Source organism: Ascaphus truei, chromosome 2 (assembly GCF_040206685.1).
Source record: "Ascaphus truei isolate aAscTru1 chromosome 2, aAscTru1.hap1, whole genome shotgun sequence".
Taxonomy (NCBI): domain Eukaryota; kingdom Metazoa; phylum Chordata; class Amphibia; order Anura; family Ascaphidae; genus Ascaphus; species Ascaphus truei.
This window is the reverse complement of record NC_134484.1, coordinates 173388906-173412688: the sequence shown is the minus strand read 5'-3', so window position 1 is coordinate 173412688 and position 23783 is coordinate 173388906. Positions and strand designations below refer to the sequence as shown.

At 42.1% G+C, this 23783-nt stretch overlaps 1 protein-coding gene across 5 annotated transcripts in view; it reads right to left on the bottom strand.

Annotated features, from left to right (window-relative positions):
• The window catches only part of KIAA0319 (KIAA0319 ortholog), an 87450-nt gene that overhangs the window by 31153 nt on the left and 32514 nt on the right, over nt 1-23783 (bottom strand). For 4 of the 5 annotated variants that reach the window (XR_012799098.1, XM_075585581.1, XM_075585579.1 and 1 more), the window contains 8 exons: nt 21181-21273; nt 13977-14109; nt 11274-11502; nt 6268-6391; nt 5407-5539; nt 3770-3918; nt 2443-2594; nt 143-281 (listed from right to left, as the gene is read on the bottom strand). Coding sequence is in view for 4 of the 5 variants with exons in the window: in XM_075585581.1 (XP_075441696.1) it covers nt 143-281; nt 2443-2594; nt 3770-3918; nt 5407-5539; nt 6268-6391; nt 11274-11502; nt 13977-14109; nt 21181-21273 (1152 nt within the window). In the remaining variant the exon portion in view is untranslated. The remainder of the gene's footprint in view (nt 1-142; nt 282-2442; nt 2595-3769; nt 3919-5406; nt 5540-6267; nt 6392-11273; nt 11503-13976; nt 14110-21180; nt 21274-23783) is intronic. The other variant, XM_075585580.1, reaches the window with a different exon arrangement.

The following is a 23783-nucleotide window of genomic DNA, read 5'->3' as shown; positions in this document are numbered from 1 at the left end:
GGTTTACCAGGAAGTAATGCATTGAGAATTGAGAGTTACCTCTCGTTTTTAAGTATGTCCTGGGTTCAGAGTTATAATAACAAATACATGGTTAGAAATACATAGTTATATTCGTTGCTAGATGTCCTTTGAACTTTCATACCAGCACGCACTTCCACTGTTGCCGTATCAACATCTGAGTCTCCTTTAGCATCTGTAACCTTCAAGTGAAAAATATAAATTCCTTCCACCAGATTGGTGAGCTGAAGAACTGGATCATGATCAGAAGAGAACATCACATCCTGTAAAACCAAGACTTCAGACACTGAGGCACAAGGCACTGTACAGTCTGCTGCGAATCACAAACACATTTAAAGGTGTAATCCCGGGAATGAATAGTCCGCCAGTTGAATTTCTTAGGGGCCTCTAAATGGGGAAGTGTTTGTCAATCGTGTGCTTTATTTACCCGTATCCCACCCGTCCTTATCAGGGAAACAATAAAGTTAAGGGGAGGGGGAACTCTGGCTTCACACTCACTCGCTGATCACTCAGTGACATCACACAAAAGGAGCAGCCAAAGGAAATTAAATACCTCCCAAGTCTAACCTTAAAAAATTAAATAAAAATACTTATAGGTGTCAGACGTGGGTAAAAAAAAAAAAAAAAGGCCTCAATGACTCAGATGGGCTCTCTTAAACATGCCACTTGAATTTGGTTTACTTTGGTCCTGGGAGGGATTGCACCTTTAATCAATGAAAACAAGAAAACGAGCGCAAAAAATACTGTGAATATAAATAGGATACTTATAGTCCCAATTTAAAGATGTAGACAGAAACTGGTGGGTGCAGCAGAGGGTGATAAGTAGGTTCTTCAACCACTAGGGATGGCGTAGAGTAGGAGGATCCAATGCGCACTCACATCCAGATGATATAAAAATAAAAGAGAAAACACAATAGTGTAATTCTGTATATATTCAGTATAGATAGAGATGGTAATGCACTCACATTTAGTAAGATAAAGCAAGCATCTCGGTTAATCAGTTTAACCAAGCTGTAGTAGGGAAACGTCAGGAGTCAGGATACTTCTTATATGGTCTCTGACGGCAGGATATTCCCAATTTCTCCCAGGCTCACAGGCAGCAGGATATTATGCGGATATAGAGAAATAACCACACATAGTGTAATACTGTATATATAGATATAAATTCTATAGCCATATAATGTATCAACTCGCATTGTGTGTATAGGTAATACGCCTTTAGGTTGTTAAAGTAACCAACTTTGGATGTCGTCTGGAATCACAGGGGAAATCCCAAGGTAGTCCAAAACATGACAAAGCCCCCTGAAAAAGTATTTTCGGACGAAACGCGTTGAGGCAACCTTTTAGAGCCAGCTGCTGACAATCTATAGACTTTGAGGAGCTGTCTGAAGCTCTGTACCCCCTAAGTGTGGTATTCCTGGGTGCATGGCCAACACTAGGTTTTACTGAGAGTGGGGTTACATGTTTTGGACTACCTTGGGTTCTTTTTTTGTATTCAGCTCTGTAAGTGCTTTTTATTTATATAAAGTTTGTTCTACCTTTTCCTGCATCCTTTTCCTCTTTTTGCCTGGGATTTCCCCTGTGATTCCAGACGACATCCAAAGTTGGTTACTTTAACAACCTAAAGGCGTATTACCTATACACACAATGCGAGTTGATACATTATATGGTTATAGAAATTATATCTATATATACAGTATTACACTATGTGTGCTTATTTCTCTATATCCGCATAATATCCTGCTGCCTGTGAGCCTGGGAGAAATTGGGACTATCCTGCCGTCAGAGACCATATAAGAAGTATCCTGAATCCTGACATTTCTCTACTGCAGTTTGGTTAAACTGATTAACCGAGATGCCTGCTTTATCTTACTAAATGTGAGTGCATTACCATCTCTATCTATACCGAATATATACAGAATTACACTATTGTGTTTTCTCTTTAATTTTTATATCATCTGGATGTGAGTGCGCATTGGATCCTCCTACTCTACACCTTCAAACAATACATTATTTTAAACGTTTGTTCTATCCCATCAAAGCTGTATACACTTAGGCCACAATGTCTAACGTCACACAGCAATTTCCACAGATGAATTCCAACCTAGTAATAACTAAGACTAAGTCAAAATGTAGGTCTAGGATAATTCACTATGGTGGCACTTCTAAACGGTCTTGGAAATATTTTGTTTTACACAAAATAATAATTCAAAGAAGGATTGCACCATGAAATATGTGATTTAATAGAGAGAAGCTAAAGGCAGCTACTAAAAACAACATACATGTGTGTGTGTTTAATATTTTAGTGTTTTATACCGTTTAAATTATCAAATAATTAGTTTATAGCAAAAGAAGGGCATGTAACAGGACATAGCTCCAAGGTGGTCTAGAACTGATGAGTGAAAAAGTGAAAAGTATATCTACCCCAGCTGCTGGACTCTGGCCATCCCTTGTCCACAGGTACGAAACAACTCGTTGGTCATCAGTAGAGTTTGAGCCATCCAAGTAAATAGAGTTGTTGGGGAGCACAATAACATGAGTGCCACCAGCACGAGATTTCGGTGGGCTGTTGTTTTCTGACACAGGAAGAACATTCAACAAATAGATCAACAACAACATTTACAATAATCGTCAATTTATAAATGTATTTCACCCTGAGTGGTGAGGTTGCCGGAGAGGGGAGAGAAAAAAAATCTACAGAAGTAATAATAATAATAATAATAATAATACAGTGGAAGCCTTCCTATTCCAAATCTCATGGGTGGATTAAAATCAGTAACCTGATTATTACAAAAGCATCCACTCTTACATACATTTGCCCATGAAACAAAAACATACCCCAGCATCTTACATTTCACAGACTGCAGACTCTCTGCACCTGATCCAAACGCTTTCAATTATAATGTCAACTACAAGAGTTTAGAATATTTGGCTTCTTAAACAGCTTTCTGACACACTGAAATGGAAAAAAACATTTTCATATTGTTTTAACATGTTTACCTCTCTAATGCCAAACCTGTCGGGAGCCGCAATGGGACCATATTTAACCATTTCATTGCCAGGCGGGCCTAGAACGCATTACTTTGCAAGGCGTTGCCCGCCCCTCTGGCAGAGAGAGGGTCAAGCAACTGATCTACTACATGGAGTAGCTTCAAATGCTGAAGTTGGATACTTGGCCTATTACTCGTGGACATAGAATGGCACAGTAGTAATAATGACACTGTTTTTTCAGTGAAGTTGCTTAGAATCCCAATGGCAGATTTTGTGACCCTGGGAAAGCTAGTATATCTCCCTGTGTGTGCCAAGCATCACCCTGTGTGTGCAAGCTCTTTAACCTGGGTAACTGCCACTATGTACAACGCGACGCAATTAATATTACTTGAACTTGTGCTACAATCTATATATAGCAGACGTCTTGAAAGTTTTGCAAATTAATTTTGTTCATAAACAGAAGCTACAACATCCAAAAATATGCTTATAAGTGTTTGATTTTACAAAAAGCTTCAGTCACTACCATTGGTTTACACTGCCGCTTTAAATATGACATGATCGTATTAAATAATGTATATTTCATTAACTAAAGTACTATCGGTATACACATAAGAGGAGTTTATTCACCTTCCTGAATGAGCGTATGATTACATGTATGTTTTCCAGGATCCATCACACAATGTCAGAAGCAATGTCTGATTGTCAATAGGTTATGCTGCTTCCATTTGCATCAGAACAAACGTATTCACTCAAACCTCACCTTCCTTTACGGTTACAGAGAGAGTAGCGGTGCCGCTTAATCCTTCGTGGTCCTTTACCGTCAAAGAAAAGCGGTATGTACCGACCTGCAGGCCAGTCACCAGTCCCACTGCTTTATCGCTATCCCGAATTGTCACCCTGCTTGGGCCACTGTAACATTAACAAGCAAAACATTACACTGTACTTGTTTGTCCTTTCACAGTATCCTTATAGAGATTACATTTACATATCTGATATTCTGATATACTGTATAACTGCTAGTAGTTGGTTTGCAAACAAGGACATAAAAGTGAATATTTTTACTGGGTGACTATGAATTGTTGTGGTTGCCGCGCTTTATAAAGCTTTTGTTTAACAGTAGGTGGAATATACGGCTAGAGTCAGGGGTATTAATGGTGCATTATACATGTACTTTGTATCTTTTTACTTAAATAATCAGCAGGGTTTGACTCAGAGACTACGGAAGACTACCTAGTAAACCTCCGGGTGGTGGTGGCATCCTCCCAGCATCTTCCCCTTCAACTCCTGTCAATATGGCCACATGGCGTCATATGGCGCCGTGTTGCCATGGCAATGAGATGTTATGTGACGTCACGCAGCGCCGCGTTGCCATCACAACATAATGTCATGTGACATCACGTAGCATCCCGTTGTCGTGGCAACGCGGCACCATGTGATGCCGCGTGGCCATATTGAGCGGTTGCAAGGGGAGATGCCAGGAGGATGTCGGAAGGATGTCAGAGGATTCCGGGAGACAAAGGTAAGCGTTAAATTTAAAAATGTTGCCTATGGGTTAGCCTTCAGTGGAAGGCGGCAAACCTGCTTATCAGGTACTCTTCTAACCTAATTACTGCACACAACCCTTTTTAAAGTGGGGAAACTATTTGTAGAACTAAAGCCAGGAAGCTAACTTTTACAGTGTCAGGAGATGAGCGGGACCTCCGTGTTACAGACCTGCCAGCACTGTGATCACGTGGTCACCTGCGTGGCAATCACATAGTCACATGATCCCACCCATTATGTTAACAATGGAAAAAGAAGTCCCCTTCCATTCCAATAGTGTCCAACATCTTCCTATGGATGAACGCAATCTCCATTAGAAATTAGTTTAAAAAAAGAAGTGATGACTTCCACTGGATGTCATTGGCCACCAGCTGGCCAGCCCTTATGACATCCAGTGGATATCCAGAGAGAAAGGGGGGAAGGGAGTTAAAAGGGGGGAAGAGAGAGATGAAAGGGGTGAGAGAAAATGGGGAAGAGAGACAGGGGGAAAGAGAAAGAAAGCGAGAGAAGAGAGTGAGAAAGGGGAAGAAGTGAGAAAGAAAGGAGAGAAGAGAGAGAAAGGGAGGAGAGAGGTAGTGTGATTTAGAGGGGGAGAGAGGGAAAGAGAGAGAGAAGCGGTTTTATAAATTGGGGGGGGGGTGCAATTGCTGGAACTTGCGCAAGACACAAAAATATCGCCTCTTATTTTTACCTTTATTAGGACTCTGTTTCATTAATCCAATAATTTTTAACTGGAAAATATCCTGTCCCATTTTCCTGATTTTACCCCCATTTAATTAACCCCCCTACATTTTCTAAATCAAACAACAGCTAATAGTAGATATTAGCACACACTTAGATTTGGAGCGGAAATACCTGATGCATTCCCATCCATAGGAAACAATGCCCTTATCATCTCTGCTTTTACTGCCATCTAGTGTTGTGGCTTCCACTGGAAAAGTCAGCTCTTTATCGGGGCCAGTTTCTGCCATGGGTGGGCTATTATTCTCTGTCGGTAAAAGATAAACAATGACAAACATTCTGGTTGTGTGACAAAAAAAACAATCAGTACTAATCACCATATGAAATTGTGACATATACTTTTTAACAGGTTCCAACAATAAACTCCAACACGTATGTGTGTTCTTGTGAGGAATCTGCCCATTCCACATAAAGGGACTCTCTTATTCAGAGGTCACAAGCTGCCAGGAATGTCGATGTAACTCAAAACTGTATTACTCCCAGACATTACAAAAGTTATGGTGGGTAAAAAAAAGTGACAAAAACCCTCCACCGTACAGTAAATAAATAAGCAGTGTGTCACTCTTTATTACTTCTCATCCATTTTAACATGGAACCCTATAATCTTATGCTCGCCGTATTACACACCTGTGCTGACAAGCTGTGTAATACGGCAGGCATAAGCCTATAGGGTCCCTTGTTAAAATGGATAAGAGATAAAGAGTGACACACTGTGCTCATTTACATGTCATTACCCAGCATTCCTGGCTGCAGTGATAATGGGGAAAAGACCGGGTTGCAGACCTATCTGAGACATACAAATGCACTACAATTAGTATTTCTATTTACTCTTACTTTCCAGAAACTATTATTTAGTGACAAATTTGTAGGATTTTGGGGTGGTTTCCAATTTTCTCCAAGGCATGCATACATTACAATAATACTGTGAATGTCTGCAATGCTAGTCTACATACAGTATTAACTAATCTTGCATACCAGGCAGCACTATCACGGTGACTTGGGTGGTGGATTGCTGTTTGGATGAGTCTGTCACAGTCAGCTGGAATGTATAATCTCCGACTTGCATTGCAGACACTTGAAGATATGGGGAACGCACTCCCTGGTCATTATGAAAAGTAAATAAGTTACAATGCATATAGATACGCATGATTATCCAATACAATGATAATGCCTGTACACCAACCTCCTTTCTATCAATCAGTTTTTGGTAGGAATACAAAAATGACAGAAATAGTGTTTACAATTACTTTATTTTAGATGGTGACTGGTAGCAGGCATAGTTATAGAGCCATGGGGCTAAAGCTATTCTTATTGCTGCATTTCTGTAATTCAACACAAGAGGACTTTGGGTGGAGTAGAGTAGTAGAGGAATGATCCCAAACAGCATTTTTTCAGTGGCATAAAAACAGCTAGAGAAGGATCGGGGCTAAGGTTATAAAACGTAAACTTATGAGGAAAAAAAAGTGTGTGTGTGTGTGTGTGTGTGTGTGTGTCAAGCATTTTAAGTGAAACTTCTTTGTCTTTTATCACAGAAATTGTATTTGTGATGGTGATGTTTTTAATTAAAAATCAAAACAATTTCAGTGCCAAAATGCAAAGAAGGTTGACTTAGAACGCGTGTTATGTATTTGCACTTCTATATTTATAGTAACTGTGAATTCCTTGTGTGTGTGTGTCAGTGTCAGTCAGTGTTTGTGTGTGTGTCAGTGTATGTCAGTGTGTCAGTCAGTGTGTCTGTCTCTGTGTCAGTCAGTGTATGTCTGTGTGTCAGTCAATCAGTGTGTCTGTGTCACTGTGTGGGTGTGTGTGTGGTCTCCGTGTCCTGCTGCTGGTGCGCCGGTGCCTTCTGCGCATGCGCGAGAATGGGGGCAGTACCTATTAGGCTTGTGCATATGCGCGATGATTCTGCTGGAGCATCCCCCCCCTCTCTCCTTCCCCCCTGGCGGAGGTGCGGGGACATGGCCAGCTCCCGTCGCATCTCCCAGTCAAGAGGAGATTTCGGAGGAGCCAGGGCACAGGATCGGCTGTATTGCGCATGTGTGGGGGTGAGAATTGGCTTCTGCGCATGCGCGCCATGGCTCAAAACCCCTTCTTGTGCACATACAAGTTTAGTGTAAGGTCCGTACAGCCTAGAATGCTGTTTTTGTGTGCGAGAAAGCAGGAAGTCGGGTAAACGGTGTAACAGGCTTAGGAATAGAAGTCTTGGGGTTAATGCTGGGTACCTCCAACACAGAGAAGGAAAACAGTAAACTAGAGCTTGGCTTAGGGGTGGAGGTCCCAGGTACCCAGGTCTCGCATGATACTGTGGGAGAAGCAATGCGAAATATTACTGTTTTAAACATAGGGTTCTTAACATTGGTAGTTCCAGGCACCTCCCTGAGAGGTAACCCTAGTTTTGCGACAGGACAGTCAATAGTAAGTACCCCAAGTATTGTGGGAGACATAGAGAAATACAAGTCCATCTTAAAGACGGGGTTTTTTGAAAAAAGGGACACAGCGGGTATTACTGAAAGTTCCAAATGCGATACCCCAGAGTTCGTGGTAGTAGACATACAGTCAGTAGTGGATACCCCGAATACTGTGGGCGAATCAGCGTGAAACAGTATTATTAAAGGAGTGGGCATCCCAGACTTAAAGTCATCTTTAATCATCCCGGAGGCTGTGGCATGATCCGTGAAAGAAGCTGGGGTAGACTCTCCTATAGAAACAAGGGACATCTTGCTAGTCACTGAAGTGGGTGATTGAGAACCAGCAGGAACTGAACTAGCTACTGTAATGAAATCAGATAGCAATGCGCTTGTTTCAGAATTGGATCCCTGAGAATCCCTAGTGAGGGCATCAGACTCCATAGCAGACTCAGTGACAGGGGTCTTAGAACCAATTAAAGGAATTGCAGGTATCACAGACTTAATAGGAGAAATACCTTGCAAAACAGAAATTTTAGTAAAGGTGATAGGCATAACAGATAGGAAAAACAGAAGTAAGCTAGAGAAAGTTGCTTCTACAACAGAAGATTTGGAAGCGGCAGAGCTTAACTCAGCGGCTGCTGGAGAACTTTTAGCTACAGTGAGAAGGGACTGCAGGTTTACAAAATCAGGAATAAGGGAAGTTTCAAACTTGAAAAGCTGATCCTCCAAATAGGAGGGCCCTAACTTTAATTGTACTAAGGGAGCAACAGCAGATACGCTGATCACAGAAGGGGTCATTGGAAAGGGACATAATATGTACTGTTCGCTTTAAACCCTAGGATTTGAGAAGAGGACACAGACAGTGTAAATGGGGCAACCACGACTGTGCTGGTCTCTGAAGTGGGTATTTGGGAAAGAGTGTCTGGGACATCAGAAACGACAACAGATTTCACGAAAAGGGGTCTATGCTCAGAAGCAAGGGTCTCAGCTCTCTGAATGACAGACGGGGTCAGCGAAATACCTAGGAGTAGGGATTCTGCGAACAGGTTTAGAGAAACAAACGGCTCCAGAATACTCTTAACTGGAGCCAGTATTATTGCCGAAAGTTCAGGGGACGTAGCCCCGAGAATTTTAGCTGAGTCAGGGGACATAAGGGGTTCATCCTCTGAGGCTAAGGAGGTGTCGCTGACTGACGGACTACAGGGATTTACCAAGGGAGGTTCATAGGGCTGACCTGTAGGGGTTAACATAGGAAAAACCTCAAGGGTTAAATTACTCTGTACCTGAGAGTCAGGGAAATAGAAGCTAGTCTCCGAGAGTGGGGTCATAGGGGGTTCTGCCTCTTGCTCTAGACCTAACATTAGACTGCGGAATACTAGGGTTAGCAGTAGGGACCTCACAGAGCAGACTAGCAGGGGTTAAAACAGAAAAAACTTCAGGAACAGAGCTTAGAATTTTTGGGTTAGAAAAATAAGGCAAACAGGATTCATTCTCTGGTGCTAGGGAAGACACACTGACCTGGGGAATGCAGGGATTTGCAGTGGGGGACTCATAGGCCAGACTAGCAGGGGTTAAGACCGGAATAACCTCAGGGACAGAACTTAGGGAGGTTAACTCAGGATTAGGGAGCGTGGCAGCTTCTTCCTTAGCGGGCAGCGACAGAGAGATGGTTTGGCCCTTCTTAGGAGAGGGAGGTACCCCCACAGGTTTAGCAACAGGACTGGCAGCATAGGAGATCTGCCAAGCAGCAGCGTAGCTGGCAAGGAGGGGGTCCTGTTCTTTTATGCAAATGTCAAGTGTTAAGGAAAGTACATGGAGTATATCCTGAGATTGAGCCAACATGAGGAGGGCGCCCTGTTGTACTAGATGAATGTCCAGTGATGAGGCCAGGGCATAGAGTGCCTCTTGGGCGTCGGCCAGTTCCATAGGGTACACGTTATCCCAGGTTAAAGGGGAATCAGGGGAGCGTATACAATCGGCTAGAGACTGTTTTAAGTTCTGGATGCAGCAAGCCTTAAGAAAGAGATCACAACGGCATTGTCTTTGCAAAGGGGTTAAACCTTCATACGTATACAGGTCTTCAATCAAGGCTATTATTTCACACAGATACTGGCCTTCATAGTGGGACTGGTACGCAGGCCGGGACATAACTTCAGTTGGAAAATTGCCTACCCCCGCCACGGCGCGGTCCGGTTTTTGTTGGCCGAGCATACTGTTACGCTGATGCGGGGCTGAGGTGGGGTTACATTATCACCGACCTTAGTCCGCGCAGACTGATCCGGAGTGCGCAGTTCGTAGTCGTACATCGCAGGGTCAGGATTGGAGAAGGCAGCATCGTCGTTATTGAAGCCAAAGTCGGGGTAGGAGAAGACAGGACAATCGATGGCCGAAGCAGGGTCAGGATAGAAGACATCCGGGTGGTCATAGTCGTAGCAAGGAATCGGCAACAAGCAGACAGGAGTTCCCCGCTTCAGCTTAGGAGCGTGAGCGCGGGAGTGGCTTCTGCGCGAGGAGCGGCCTCGGCCCATGACGTCGATCTCAGCAGGCTGGCCGAAGTTCACCGCAGGGCAGCGTCGGGGAGAACCAACGCTTCAGCGCAGAAGTCCAAGTCAGGCCACTGCAAGGGGATAGCAGCAGGAAAGGAAGGGTAGCCACTGCTAGGAGGGAATGCAGCAGGTACCGGTGCTGGCAACACGCTTCAGCACAGGAGAAAGAACCGGCCTCTGGATACTCAGGAACTTGGAAGGTAAGAACGCTAGGAGAGAGGCCTGGGGCGGTTTGTGGCAGAGACGGTAACGTCCCAGGTAGGAGATTATGCTCGGCACTGTTTCAGTGCCAACGCCCAGGATATAAAGGGCGGAGATCCAATCACAGGAGGAGGGTGTGTGAGTATTCCTCCAATGATGTAGCACAGGGCAGAAGCTGCAATGAGAAGCAGCACATGTGCCATTGATTGCCAGAGGAAACTTTTGCAACTGCAGAAGTCTGCAAAAGCTATAATCAAAGCCAGGAGTGGATTCCTTACATCTACTGCCTCAAGTAAACCCTTACGTGCCTGTTACCTATGTACACATTGTGAGTACATTTCTTTTGCATTTTACTTTATAAATTTTGTATATTGGTCCACACTATGGTCTCTCCTTGTTGTCTTCCATGAACATCAACCTGAATGAGAGTCTTCCTGAGTCATCCACCCACCTTGTTCCCTGTATATGCTGTTTTTTCCACTTACCTATTGTAAGTAGGCAATTCAATCGAGCCAAGATTTCACTTTATTCATAAGTGTGTGAACTTGCTGCACCATCCTTTTCTATTTTTCTTTTTTGGGGTGTTCCTGAACCATTGCTCCCTTCAAATCTTAGATATCAATACTGTTTTTGAGGGAATCTGTACATATTCCCAGTGAAGGTTGAGAATTACTTCTATTACACCTTACAATTCATTTATTCACCTATTCTTCACTATCACTTTTGTTTAGCGCTGTTCTAAATCACTTGGGTTCAGTATGTAATCACAGCCATAGATCTTCCCTTTTGAAAATAAATTAAAAGAAAAGGCCATTTTCTCCTTTACCTGCATTGCCACTACTTTGCCTTTACTTGTGGGGCTGAGTGACCACTCATAGCTGACAATCTGGTGATCATCGCTACTCTTATTTCCATTCAAGGTGATGTAGTTTTGGTGAAGGGTAATGGCTTGATTTGGCCCAGCGTTGGCAATTGGTGGGTAATCCACAGGTTTGTTGACGGTAACATAGGCTGTAGTAGAGTTCGAAGCTCCATCTGAATCAGTGACCGTTAACCTGCACAAGAGGGAAGCGGTGTAAAACCAGCCCTGAAAAATACAATCTATGAAATGCCAAAGTCAACCAGACAATATTACATAATAATTCAATGGAAAGTCTCAGAAACATCTAAAGAAACCTTGAGATAATATATGTATTACCCTCAAATAGTTGAACTCTGAAAACATTTAACCTCGGGTTTTCAATAAATGTATTTAATAAACTGTAAAAAAAAAAAAATTGCTTTGAAATGCACTGTTTGCACCTCTGTCTGTGAAAGGGGTTTACATTTAGATCTGTTAGATTGATTAAATGCCAAAATGTTGTCAATGGATACTACCTCCATGGGTAACCAAACTGCAGATACTTCCAAGTGCCCACAGGTTGCAGAAGTTAAACTACACTGATAACGCTATACAGCATTTCAGTCATTCTCAGCAGATGAAGGGGAGTATACTTTCCTAAAATGCTGCGCTGCAATAACCATGGCGTTACTGGTACAATAAACACATACGAGTACTGAAAACATGCTTTCGAGCAGCATTTAATTCAAAATCTTATTTTTTTTCTTAAATCAGTTGGGTAGTATTAGCTAATACTGCATTTTTAAAAAAAAATCACTCTTTGTCCCTTTTTTAATGTATATTAAGCTTCCTTGGGTTGCTATAGCGACCATTTAGGAAGCTAACCCACTTCCTCTTTTGAAATAGGCCGCCATATTGTATGTCCTGGGAAGCAGGATCTTCGCCGATTGATCACGGGAGAACGGATCCATCAGCAGCTTTGATAATTGCATTACCGTAAATGTAAGGAACTGCTTCATTTTATTCAAACAAAACAAAAACGGGCAAGAGGCAATGCACCTTTAATTAACTAAAGAGCAGATCCACAAAGCTCCATTAGTGACTTAACGAGACGTTAACATCTCAATAAGTGCTAACGGGTATCTTCAAAGCTCACTAACAATGCGTTAAGTGCTGTTTAAATGCTAAGATGGCTAGTGTTAATCATATGCAAAGGTAAGCAAAAGAGGTGTGAACCATCTCAACGCACATCCACAGCAGGATGTTAAAGTTAACGTGGGACATAGTGCTATGTTATTTTAGGTCATGGTTATATCTGGCGTTATCTGGGAGAGACTTTGAGCACCTAACGCTGGGTAACAGAATTTTTGGGGGCCTTGTGCAGGGTTCTGTAGTGGGCACTTTGAGCAATATAGGAAGTCAAAGTGAATACCCTGGACTAGGCCAACAGGAACTGTGTATTCACCCATTGGATGCTAGTGGGCATGAAGGCATGCAAGGTATAATGGGCATAACTACCCTTCTACCGATTGCATGTCATAGGGGTACAATATCCCCCCAACAAATCTAACCGCTCATCTACGGTACTGCCAGCTGGCGCCAGGGTGTCTTATCCTGTTGTTTTTGCAGAAAATTAGCTTTGAGGATCTCCGTTCAAGTCAGGGAAGCTAACGTCAAGTCAGGGAAGCTTTAGGTGCCTGAGGCCCAGGGAGATAAAGTGACTTGCCCAAGGTCACAAGTAGTCGACACCAGGAATTGAACCAGGCTCCCCTGATTCAAACTCTGTGACCGTCAGTGTCTTTCCTCACTGAGCCGCTCCTTCTCCCTGCTTTGCACATCTACCCCTACGAGGCTTAATGTTTTGAGTGCAACATACCTTCTACACCCTGCGACTACTTGGGGATAGATTATCACCGATCAAGACTATATTAAACCACCAGTTCCCCCTGGTCTGTCCCAGACTTACTGTGGCTTAATAAGTTGACACAGGCAGTTAACTCAATTCCTTCTTCTATGAAAATGAAGTCTTCTTGAATTTCTGGTGTTTTTATTATGAGAAAATAAACAGAAATAAAAGGGGGGAAAACGTTTTGAGAATGCATACAAATAAGGAAAAGGAAAGAAACAAAGCTCTCTCATAGTGAGAGCAGCGGTGGGCAGCTATGCAGAGGGCAGCAAGCTCTGAAAGGTAGGAACTGAACACAGTCCCAGAGCGAAACAGCTTAAACTGCACCAAGTGACAGGGGGAAAGGAAAGTACCAAAGATGCAGGGATGGGGAAAGGGAGGTTGCTTAGGCTACTAGCAGAAGCAGGAAACAGGAAGAATACTGAACTGGAGACAGAACACCCCTCAAATAGATATTAAAAAAGAAAAAATCTTACCTGAACCAAGGATTCCCCAGAGCTCATTCATGGTCCACCAAGTTTCCTAGATATATGTAGATTTTTTTGGTCCAGTTTTGACACAAAAAATGCTAAATATGGCCACAGGCTCACCAATAGAAAAGCTGTGATCCAGGTGGCATTGCAGCTTTTCCATTGGTTGACCCCTGACCCCACTCCCAGTTGATGAGCAGCATGGAATGCGAAGTCTCCCTTACATTGTTTGCAAAGTACAGTATATTTTGGGCTTTGCATGCGACAGCGACCATCTGCAAAAATAGAAAAAAATACAGCCTTTGCTCTCACCTGAAGGTGTATTTTCCTATTACAAGGTCAGACAAGTGCAAGACGGGTGAGTCTCCTGATGCCTTCTGTTCTCTTACAGGACCTTTAATCTCTTCCCAGTGGTAACTGAATATGTTATCATCGTCTGCACTTTCTGTGTTATAGATAGAATAGAAATCATATAATTAGAATTCACCCATGGATAATTGTGGTGGACAAACAAAACAATAATTGGTTAAAGCTATTAGTTAAACTGGGGTTAATATAGTTTATGGTCTTTAACTTATCACTGTCCATATATATGCATTAACCTATAGCAATAAAATATGTAAATATCAACAGTCTTCTAAATTACTAATGAATTAATATTGACAGTAGAAAATGTCTAAACCATTTGTATTATAAAATGTGTAACACGTGTGAAAGTGTCACAGCGATGTCAAAGCAAACCTTCATTGGGCTCCATGCATGGACAGACAGTAGTTCAGAGTTAATAGCATGGTATAGAGCAGGGGTGCGCAAACTTCTTGAGCAGCGCCCCCCTGCCGGGCAGCCGCAGCGTTCACACCCCCCCCTCTCCAAGGACTCGGCGTCAAATGACGTTGCGGGTCATGTGACGTCACGTGACCCCGCCGCATCATTTAACGCTCGTTGCCATGGTGACCTGTCACATCACCTTACCCCACGGCGTCAAATGGCGACGCATCACCGAAGACCCAGCAGAGAGCAGGTAAGGGAGTTACAGCGGCCTCACACCTCCCCCGGCATTTCATTTAAATTCCGTGGGGAATTCTCGCACGCCCCCCAGTTTGAGCCCCCCTGGTATAGAGTTAATGCAAGCTGTGCAGTACAATATGTTTAATGTGAGTACTCTCTCATTTCTATGATTTAATTTGATAAATACTGCTAGGAATTCTCTTATACTGCTACAGAAATATGTGAATTACTTACATAGTTACATAGTAGATGAGGTTGAAAAAAGACGTACGTCCATCAAGTTCAACCTATGCTAAATGTAGACGACAGATACTTTATCCTATCTCCATACATACAGTATATTGATCCAGAGGAAGGCAAACAAAAAAACCCAGTGTTATATCATCCAATGATATCTCATAAGGGGAAAATAAATTCCTTCCTGACTCTAAGAATTGGCAATCGGAATACTCCCTGGATCAACATCGTTCCCATGTTTACTTATTTGATATATTGTATTGTATGTCTTTATTTATATAGCGCCATTAATGTACATAGCGCTTCACAGCAGTAATACATGTGGTAATCAAATAAATAACAGATAATATAAATAACAGATCATGGGAATAAGTGCTTTAGACATTAAGGAAGAGGAGTCCCTGCTCCGAGGAGCTTACAGTCTAATTGGTAGGTAGGGAGAACGTACAGAGACAGTAGGAGGGAGTTCTGGTAAGTGCGTCTGCAGGGGGCCAAGCTTTATGTATCATGTATTCAGAATATCCACAGTGCTATTCATATGCTTCTTTAAGCAAGTGTGTCTTGAGGTGGGTCTTAAAGGTGGATAGAGAGGGTGCTAGTCGGGTACTGAGGGGAAGGACATTCCAGAGGTGTGGGGCAGTCAGTGAAAAAGGTTTAAGGCGAGAGAGGGCTTTAGATACAAAGGGGGTAGAAAGAAGACATCCTTGAGAAGAACGCAAGAGTCTGGATGGTGCATAACGAGAAATTAGGGCTGAGATGTAAGGAGGGGCAGAAGAGTGTAAAGCTTTAAAAGTGAGGAGAAGAATGGAGTGTGAGATGCGGGATTTGATCGGAAGCCAGGAGAGGGATTTCATGAGGGGAGATGCTGAGACAGATCTCGGAAAGAGTAGAGTGATTCTGGCAGCAGCGTTTAGGATAGATTGTAGGGGAGACAGGTGAGAGGCAGGAAGGCCGGACAGCAGGAGGTTACAGTAATCAAGACGGGAGAGAATGAGGGCCTGAGTCAGAGTTTTAGCAGTCGAGCAACAGAGGAAAGGGCGTATCTTAGTTATATTGCGGAGGAAAAAGCGACAGGTTTTAGAAATGTTTTGAATGTGAGGGGCGAATGTGAGAGAGGAGTCGAGTGTGACCCTAAGGCAGCGTGCTTGGGCTACTGGGTGAATGATCGTAGTTCCAACAGTAATGTGGAAGGAGGTAGTAGGGCCAGGTTTGGGAGGAAGTATGAGGAGCTCTGTTTTAGCCATGTTGAGTTTAAGGCGGCGGAGGGCCATCCAGGATGATATAGCAGAGAGACATTCAGAAACTGTGGTTTGTACAGCAGGTGTAAGGTCGGGTGTTGAGAAATATATTTGTGTGTCGTCAGCATAGAGGTGATAATTTAACCCAAAAGATGTTATTAGGTCACCTAGAGAGAGTGTATACAGAGAAAAGAGAAGAGGTCCCAGGACAGAGCCCTGGGGTACCCCCACAGAGAGATCAATAGAGGAGGAGGTGTTAGCAGAAGAGACACTGAAAGTACGATGGGAGAGGTAGGATGAGATCCAGGATAGAGCTTTGTTCCGAATGCCAAGAGTATGGAGAATGTGAAGGAGAAGAGAATGGTCCACGGTGTCAAATGCTGCAGAGTGGTCGAGTAATATGAGCAGAGTGTAATGACCTCTGTCTTTGGCAGCATGGAGGTCGTCAGTTATTTTAGTGAGGGCTGTTTCCGTGGAGTGAGCAGTGCGGAAGCCAGATTGTAGAGGGTCTAGGCGAGAATAGGTGTTAAGAAAATGGAGCAAGCGAGAGAATACAAGACGTTCAAGGAGTTTAGAGGCAAAAGGCAGGAGGGAGACAGGTCGATAGTTAGAAAGACAGGTAGGGTCAAGCTGTATATCCCTGTATAACTCTCCTTTCTAAAAAGATGTCCAACCTTTTTTGAACAAATCTATTGAATCTGCCATCACAGTCTCCATGGGTAATGAATTCCACATTTTAACTGCCCTTATTGTAAAGAACCCTTTCCTTTGTTGCTGGTCAAATCTCCTTTTCTACAACCTAAAGGGATGACCCGTGTCCTTTGTACAATATTTTGAAAGCTCTTTGTACTGTCCCTGAATATATTTGTTTATAGTTATCATATCCCCTTTTATACGTCTGTTTTCTAATGGAAATAAATCTATTTTAGCTAGCCTCTCCTCATAAATTAGATTGTCCATCCCCTTTATTAATTTCGTGACTCTTCTCTGCACTCTCTCGTTCCATAATGTATTTTCTAAGGAGTGGTGCCCAAAATTGAACTCAATATTCAAGGTGTGGTCTTACTAATGCTTTATAAAGGGGCGTAATTATGTTTATTTCCCTTCCATCCATTGCCCATTTAATGCAAGATAAGATCTTGTTGCCTTTTAAGCTACTGCATGACTTTGGGCACTATTGCTAAGCCTGCTGTCTACAAGCACTCCTAAATCCTTCTCCATCAAGGATTCCCCCAATTTATCCCCATTTAATTTGTAAGTCGCCTGTTTATTCTTGTTTCCCAAATGCACACCCTTACATTTATCTGTATTAAACCTTATCTCCCATTTACCTGCCCACATTTCCAGTCTATCCAAGTTCTTCTGGAGAGAAATTACATCCTGCTCTGATTCTACTACCTTACACAATTTAATGCCATCAGCAAAGATAAAGTCTGTATGCCCAATTTGCTCTCTATGCCAACCTCAAGGTCATTAATAAACAAGTTAAAAAGCAGGGGTCCCAGTACCGATACCTGAGGTACTCTGCTCACAACTTTATCCCAACCTGAAAAAGTTCCATTTATGACAACTCTCAGTTTTCAATCCAGGTGCATATATTTTTACTGAGTCCAATGTGCTATATTTTGTGCACCAACCTCTTGTGTGGAACCATATCAAAAGCCTTTGCAAAATCTAAGTAGACCACATCAACTGCATTACCCTGGTCTAAATTCCTACTTGCCTCCTCAAAGAAACAAATAAGGTTAGTTTGGCATGATCAATCCTTCCTAAATCCATGGTGACAATTACTAATAATTTTGTTTTCCATTAGGTATTCCTGAATATTATCCCATATTAAACCTTCAAGTAGCTTCCCCACTATTGGAGTCAGGCTTACATGTCTGTAATTCCCCTGTTGTGATCTAGCTCCCTTTTTAAATATAGGCACCACATCTGCTCTACTTGGATTGACTTGTAAAAATAGCAGCAAAGCCAAATGTATCCCCCTTACGATTGAATTTCTGATTTTCAATATTTTGACCCAGAACCAACACTGTACATCAACGAGTATATTCACCAAAGACTCCAGGCTGCAAAACTGGGGCAAACAAAATGCACCAAGTTTATCAAGAAACATTTTTCAATGGGATTTTTCTCATTGATAAATCTGGTGCAGCATTTTAGCAACAGTGTCCCACAATGGTGGGATTCTGCCGGTTCGCATTTACTAAAATGTCACAAGTTCATCGAACCGGTGGTTAATTCTCTTACCTTCATTCACGGCGGCGTGCGGCGTCTAACAGCATCTCCCTGCATCTATTTCCCCGGAAAATCCTCTCAATATGGCCACACGGCATCAAATGGTGCCACGTTGCCATGCCAATGGGAATGCCAAGTGACGTAACCGCATCACGTGACGTCCATTGCTATGGCAACGAGACACTACATGACGTCACAACGTTACTCGGCTTCGCATTGTCATGGCAACATGGCGCGATGTGACACTGCGTGGTCATTTTGAAAAGGGAAATAGATGCCGGGAGATGCTGTTAGATGGCACCCGCTCGGTTACTAAAAAAAATGTAATCCCACCACTGGTGTTGCATTTGGAATGCTTTGATAAATTGCTTCCTAAATTACAACCCTGTACTGATTTGTACATCTCTGCTTATCCACTTTGCACCTTGTTGGAATGTTTGAACAGTCTGCATTGAGTTGATGGGGAGCCTTACATATCATCTATAAAGCAGAATTCACTCTTCTTCCCCCACTCCCCCTGGAACCGCGGCTCCTTTGTGGGCCATGCGACATCTCGGGACCCAGTGGATCCTAGTAAATAAACTATTTAAGTGTTTTAAATATTGTTGGAAAAAAAAAATGACAAGCATGATAGTGGAGGTTACCAATAGAAAATAGTCCCGTGGCCATTCTGTTTCCGGCAGTCAATTATTTTTCCCTAATGCTGGCAAAATGGGAATTGGGGTACTCCCGAGTATCAGGGGACCACCAGTCAGTTCTGGCGGGCCCACTAGCTTAAGTAAGGGAATATATATATACATACAACACAAAATGTGGTAGAAACTTAGCTCTTAGCTGTAGAATCAAACAATTTAAAAATAGAAAATGTCCACGCCACTTCAGGATTAGAAAAATATAAAGATACATTTATTAAACACATCATGAGATACAAACAATAAAACCTGAGTGACGTTTCAAGCCAAAAACAAGTCCTTTCTCAAGTTCCTAACGTCGCTCAGATTTTATTATTTGTATCTCATAATGTGTTAAATAAATGTATCTTTATATTTTTCTAAGTCTTTGACTGTCATGGACATTTTATTTATATATAGCAGCCAGGTAAATTCCTCCTGGAGAGGCTAGATGCAGGTAGAGCTAATTACTCAGACCTAAATTAACAGGGGTTTACAGGCAGGAAGGAAGCTGCCACAAGGAGAGATTGTTTTTCACCAGAGAGATACTTTTTCCAAAACAGGAAGGACCCTGTTTACTCTGGTTCTGAGACCTACAGGACACGGGGTATGCTTGGACCATCTGGGACTCACCCCCAGACAGAGGATTGCCACGAGGGTCAACAGGCTGCTGGATAGAACAGATATACTAGCAACCAGCGTTCCAATCCTGCTGAGAGAATCACCTGGACACCCTCGGAGGGATTCCCCAACAATGGTCAGATAAGATAAGGACTATATATTTTCATTACAGACAAGCATAGTTTTGTATGTCTTTGGGCTGGTAACTGGCTTGGCTAGCCAGCCAGGTAGATAGGACCTAATGTGTTGTCAGTCTACCCAAGGGGAATAGGGTTCTATTTTATGGTTTGATTTTCTTAAAAGGACAGTATGCCTTGTGTTTTGTTGTTGCGAGAATAAACCACTGCAGTTTTTATATATATATATATATATATATATATATATATATATATATATATATATATATATATATATATATAAAAAGTATTTTTATTGCCTTAAGAAGATCGACGTTTCAGTCTTCTTTGGGACCTTTCTCTATCTGTATCCCGAAGAAAACAGAAACATCTTCTTAAGGCAATAAAAATACTTTTTTTACTTCAAGATTCCGTGAGTGCCTGTCCTGCAATCATTATATAAAGCAGATTATAGCAACACCCGTTGAAGTTATCTAATCTACGTGAGTGCCGCACAAACAAGATGTGTGTGTATATAACACACACACTTTGACAATATATATATATATCGAGCATCGCAGATTGCGGTTTATAAAAAAATGTTTATGCCACTTAATAGACTCTATGAGCCAACATTCACTAAACATAACAATACCGTTTAGCTTTTGCCTGATTAGATTTGCTAAAACTTGCACCCTATTCACTGCAGGAAAAATGCAAGTGAGAGTTTGTTGCCGCAGTTATGCTCACACTATGGGGCCTATGCAGAGAGCAGCGCTATTTCAAAACTCGCCATTTTTTGGAGAAAATCGCGCAGAAAACAGCAGAAAATGGCGAGTTACGAAAAACGCGCCAATTTTTTTTTTCTATTTCTAAAACTCGCCTCGCGGCTGGCGAGAACCTCCATCTCGCCAGTTTTAAAAATATCCTAATGCAGAGAGGCGCGAACGGCATCTAGCGGCTGTTCGCGCCAATAAAATGGCGCGATTGTCTCCTTTTTGCCTCGCCAGAAAAAGTTGGCAAGAAGCTGCCGCTCGCGGCCATAGGAAAGGGAAAAAAAGGCGCAAATTTTTTTTAACACATTTCTGCAGCGCGCATCTCGCCAATTTAAACTCGCCACACGCATTCATGTTAAACATAGCAGAATTCGCACATTTCTGCATATGGAGAATAAAACTCTCCAAAAAAGCTACTTTTTATTAAACTCGCCAATTTTAAAATTCGCTGCTCTCTGCATAGGCCCCTATGAATGAAAAAACGTACATAATACCAACCAAAACTTTACAAATAAAGGATTTTAACTGGTAAATACAACTGAGTTAAATAAGCTTATGTTTATCTCCCAGATAGCTGCGAGATTAAGAAAAGATTGCATTATACGTACGACTTCCATCAATGAAGGAAAATGTTGCAGGCAAAGTCACTTCTTGTTCTCTTGGGGATACAACTGCCACAGGAGGCTGATTTACTCTGGCTGCTAAAAGGAACAGAAATTAAAAATGTTTCTTTAGCTACCTAAACCAAATTTGAGCCTCAAAACCCATAAATGACTCTTTTGCACCAAGTAATGTGCATTCTTTGTTAGCTTTTGCATTAAGATTCCATTACACAGTAAGCCTGTGCCATTCCTTATTCTGAAAGGCTATCGAGATAGAAATCAAAGGACATTGCACTCAAACAATATAACAACATTCAATGCAAAATGTTTAGAAGCAATACATATATTGGGAAAAGAATACTACACAAAATACAAAAATATCAAGCAAATTCATACACAAATAAGAGACAGCAGAGTTTATTCACTAAGCTGCGAAAGTGCCGATCCTGCGGTTTAAGTCAATGGGGCTTTTTGTACAGTAGCGCTGGATTGGCGATATCACAGCTTGGTGAATAAGCCCCAGTGTAACATACTGTCCCACCTTTAGCAGTGAGACAGTAGTTTGATGTTGTGGAGGTACCACCCACTTCATGAGATTCTGTTGGAATGATACCTGCTCAGCAGGGGTGAGTATCCCCCCAAACAGCATTCTACTGCATTACTGCTAAAAGGTGGGGTGTCACTCTGTCAGATTTTATTTACCTGCTAGAGGTTAAGCACTATGCCAAGAAACATCGTCATTTTGCTATATCAAGACAGAAACATTTCAGCCTCAAAACTTTGCATCCATATTTTCATTGCAGTAACATTTGTCAGTGCAGTAAAAGAAGAATATTTCCTGTTAAAAACAAACTAATTTATGCAGCCATTAGACTGTTCAGCAGGATGTGGAGGTGGTGTGCTATCTAATGGCCAAACTGCAAACTTGATTAGTGTTTAACATCTCAGCATAAAAAGCTGATGATTCTTTTAAATGCCAGAATGTGCCGTATTGCTTAGAATTGGAAACAACCTGGACCTCCCCTCTCCACATCAAATAAACAATAACATTTGGCATACAGTAAATATCAGAGGTAGGCAACCTATTTTCGTTTACTTGCGTCACTACATATTTTAGCTCCCATAAAAAATAACAGTTCAAGGTCGGGTCCAGACTCCACCTGAAGGCAGAGGGGGGTATTGGATGGTGTGTTGCGTCAATGACTCCTTCAGAAAGCTGAAACCAGCACACGCCGTCAGGAAAAAAGTTTATTTTACTGTGTGTAGCTGGCAAACTCAAATTCCCCAAATTTTCCTGGCCAATTCGCCACTTGTGGCGATTGGTGACAGGGTTGCCCACCTCGGGTATATATGGAAAAACTCTCTGCCTATCTAAATGGTTCCACCTCAGAGTTCTCGCTGACTTAGGCTCCTTGGATCCGACATGCTGGTATATCCCCATATCTAGATTTAAATATTCTGAACGTTGTGATCAATACTATATTAAAAACTGATGTTTAGTATATTGTACAAATGCTGTACCCTTCCCTCTTCCCCTAACCCCCCTCTTGTGAGTTCAACCAATTATATGTATCAATATATCCCACTCATTTTTCTTGTGTATGACCCCCAAACCCTGCACAACTATTAATAAAAAATGAAAGTTTAAAAAAAAAAAAAAAACTGATGGTTCTGTTGACATTATAATTACACAAACCGGAAAAGAAAAGGTCTTCGTATGAACTCACACACCTGAAAACAGGGCTTAATGGATTTTGTAAGAAAAATTGAAAGTAATTCATTAAATATATGTCTTTTTAAGAATGAAGAATATTAATCCTTTCAGGTGCTGAGGGGCCCGTAACACACGACTGCAACCTGAGGAAGTCCAATACGCACATGAAGGACCATATGAACTAAGCGATGCTAGGGCAAGGAAACCTTATGGCCTATTCAAGTAAATTACATTTATGCCACTGTAAGGTGTCTCATGGCTTGGCACCGCTTACTAAATATGGCTCATGGTGTTGAGGAGACACATACAGGCATACCCCGCATTAACGTACGCAATGGGACCGGAGCATGTATGTAAAGCGAAAATGTACTTAAAGTGAAGCAGTACCTTTTTCCCACTTATCGATGCATGTACTGTACTGCAATCGTCATATACGTGCATAACTGATGTAAATAACGCATTTGTAACAGGCTCTATAGTCTCCCCGTTTGCGCACAGCTTCGGTACAGTTAGGGAGCTGGTATTGCTGTTCAGGACGTGCTGACAAATGCATGCGTGAGCTGCCATTTGCCTATTGGGCGATATGTCCTTACTCGCGAGTGTACTTAAAGTGAGTGTCCTTAAACTGGGGTATGCCTGTATAGGGTTTTAAAAACTAAAGGCAGAGGTCAACCATAATATGATTTATTATAGTTCAAAATTATTAACTTTTTTTTTAATCAAAAGAAGATACCAACTGCAACATTTTTCTTAAAGTTCACATAAAGTTATGCATGAAGATGGGATGATGCATCCCCTCCTAATATCATTAAGCAAAATCTATATAATCCCATATTCTTTTGTAAGAAGAATAACATATTTGTCCATGATTCTGTTAGCCGTATATAATCAATTA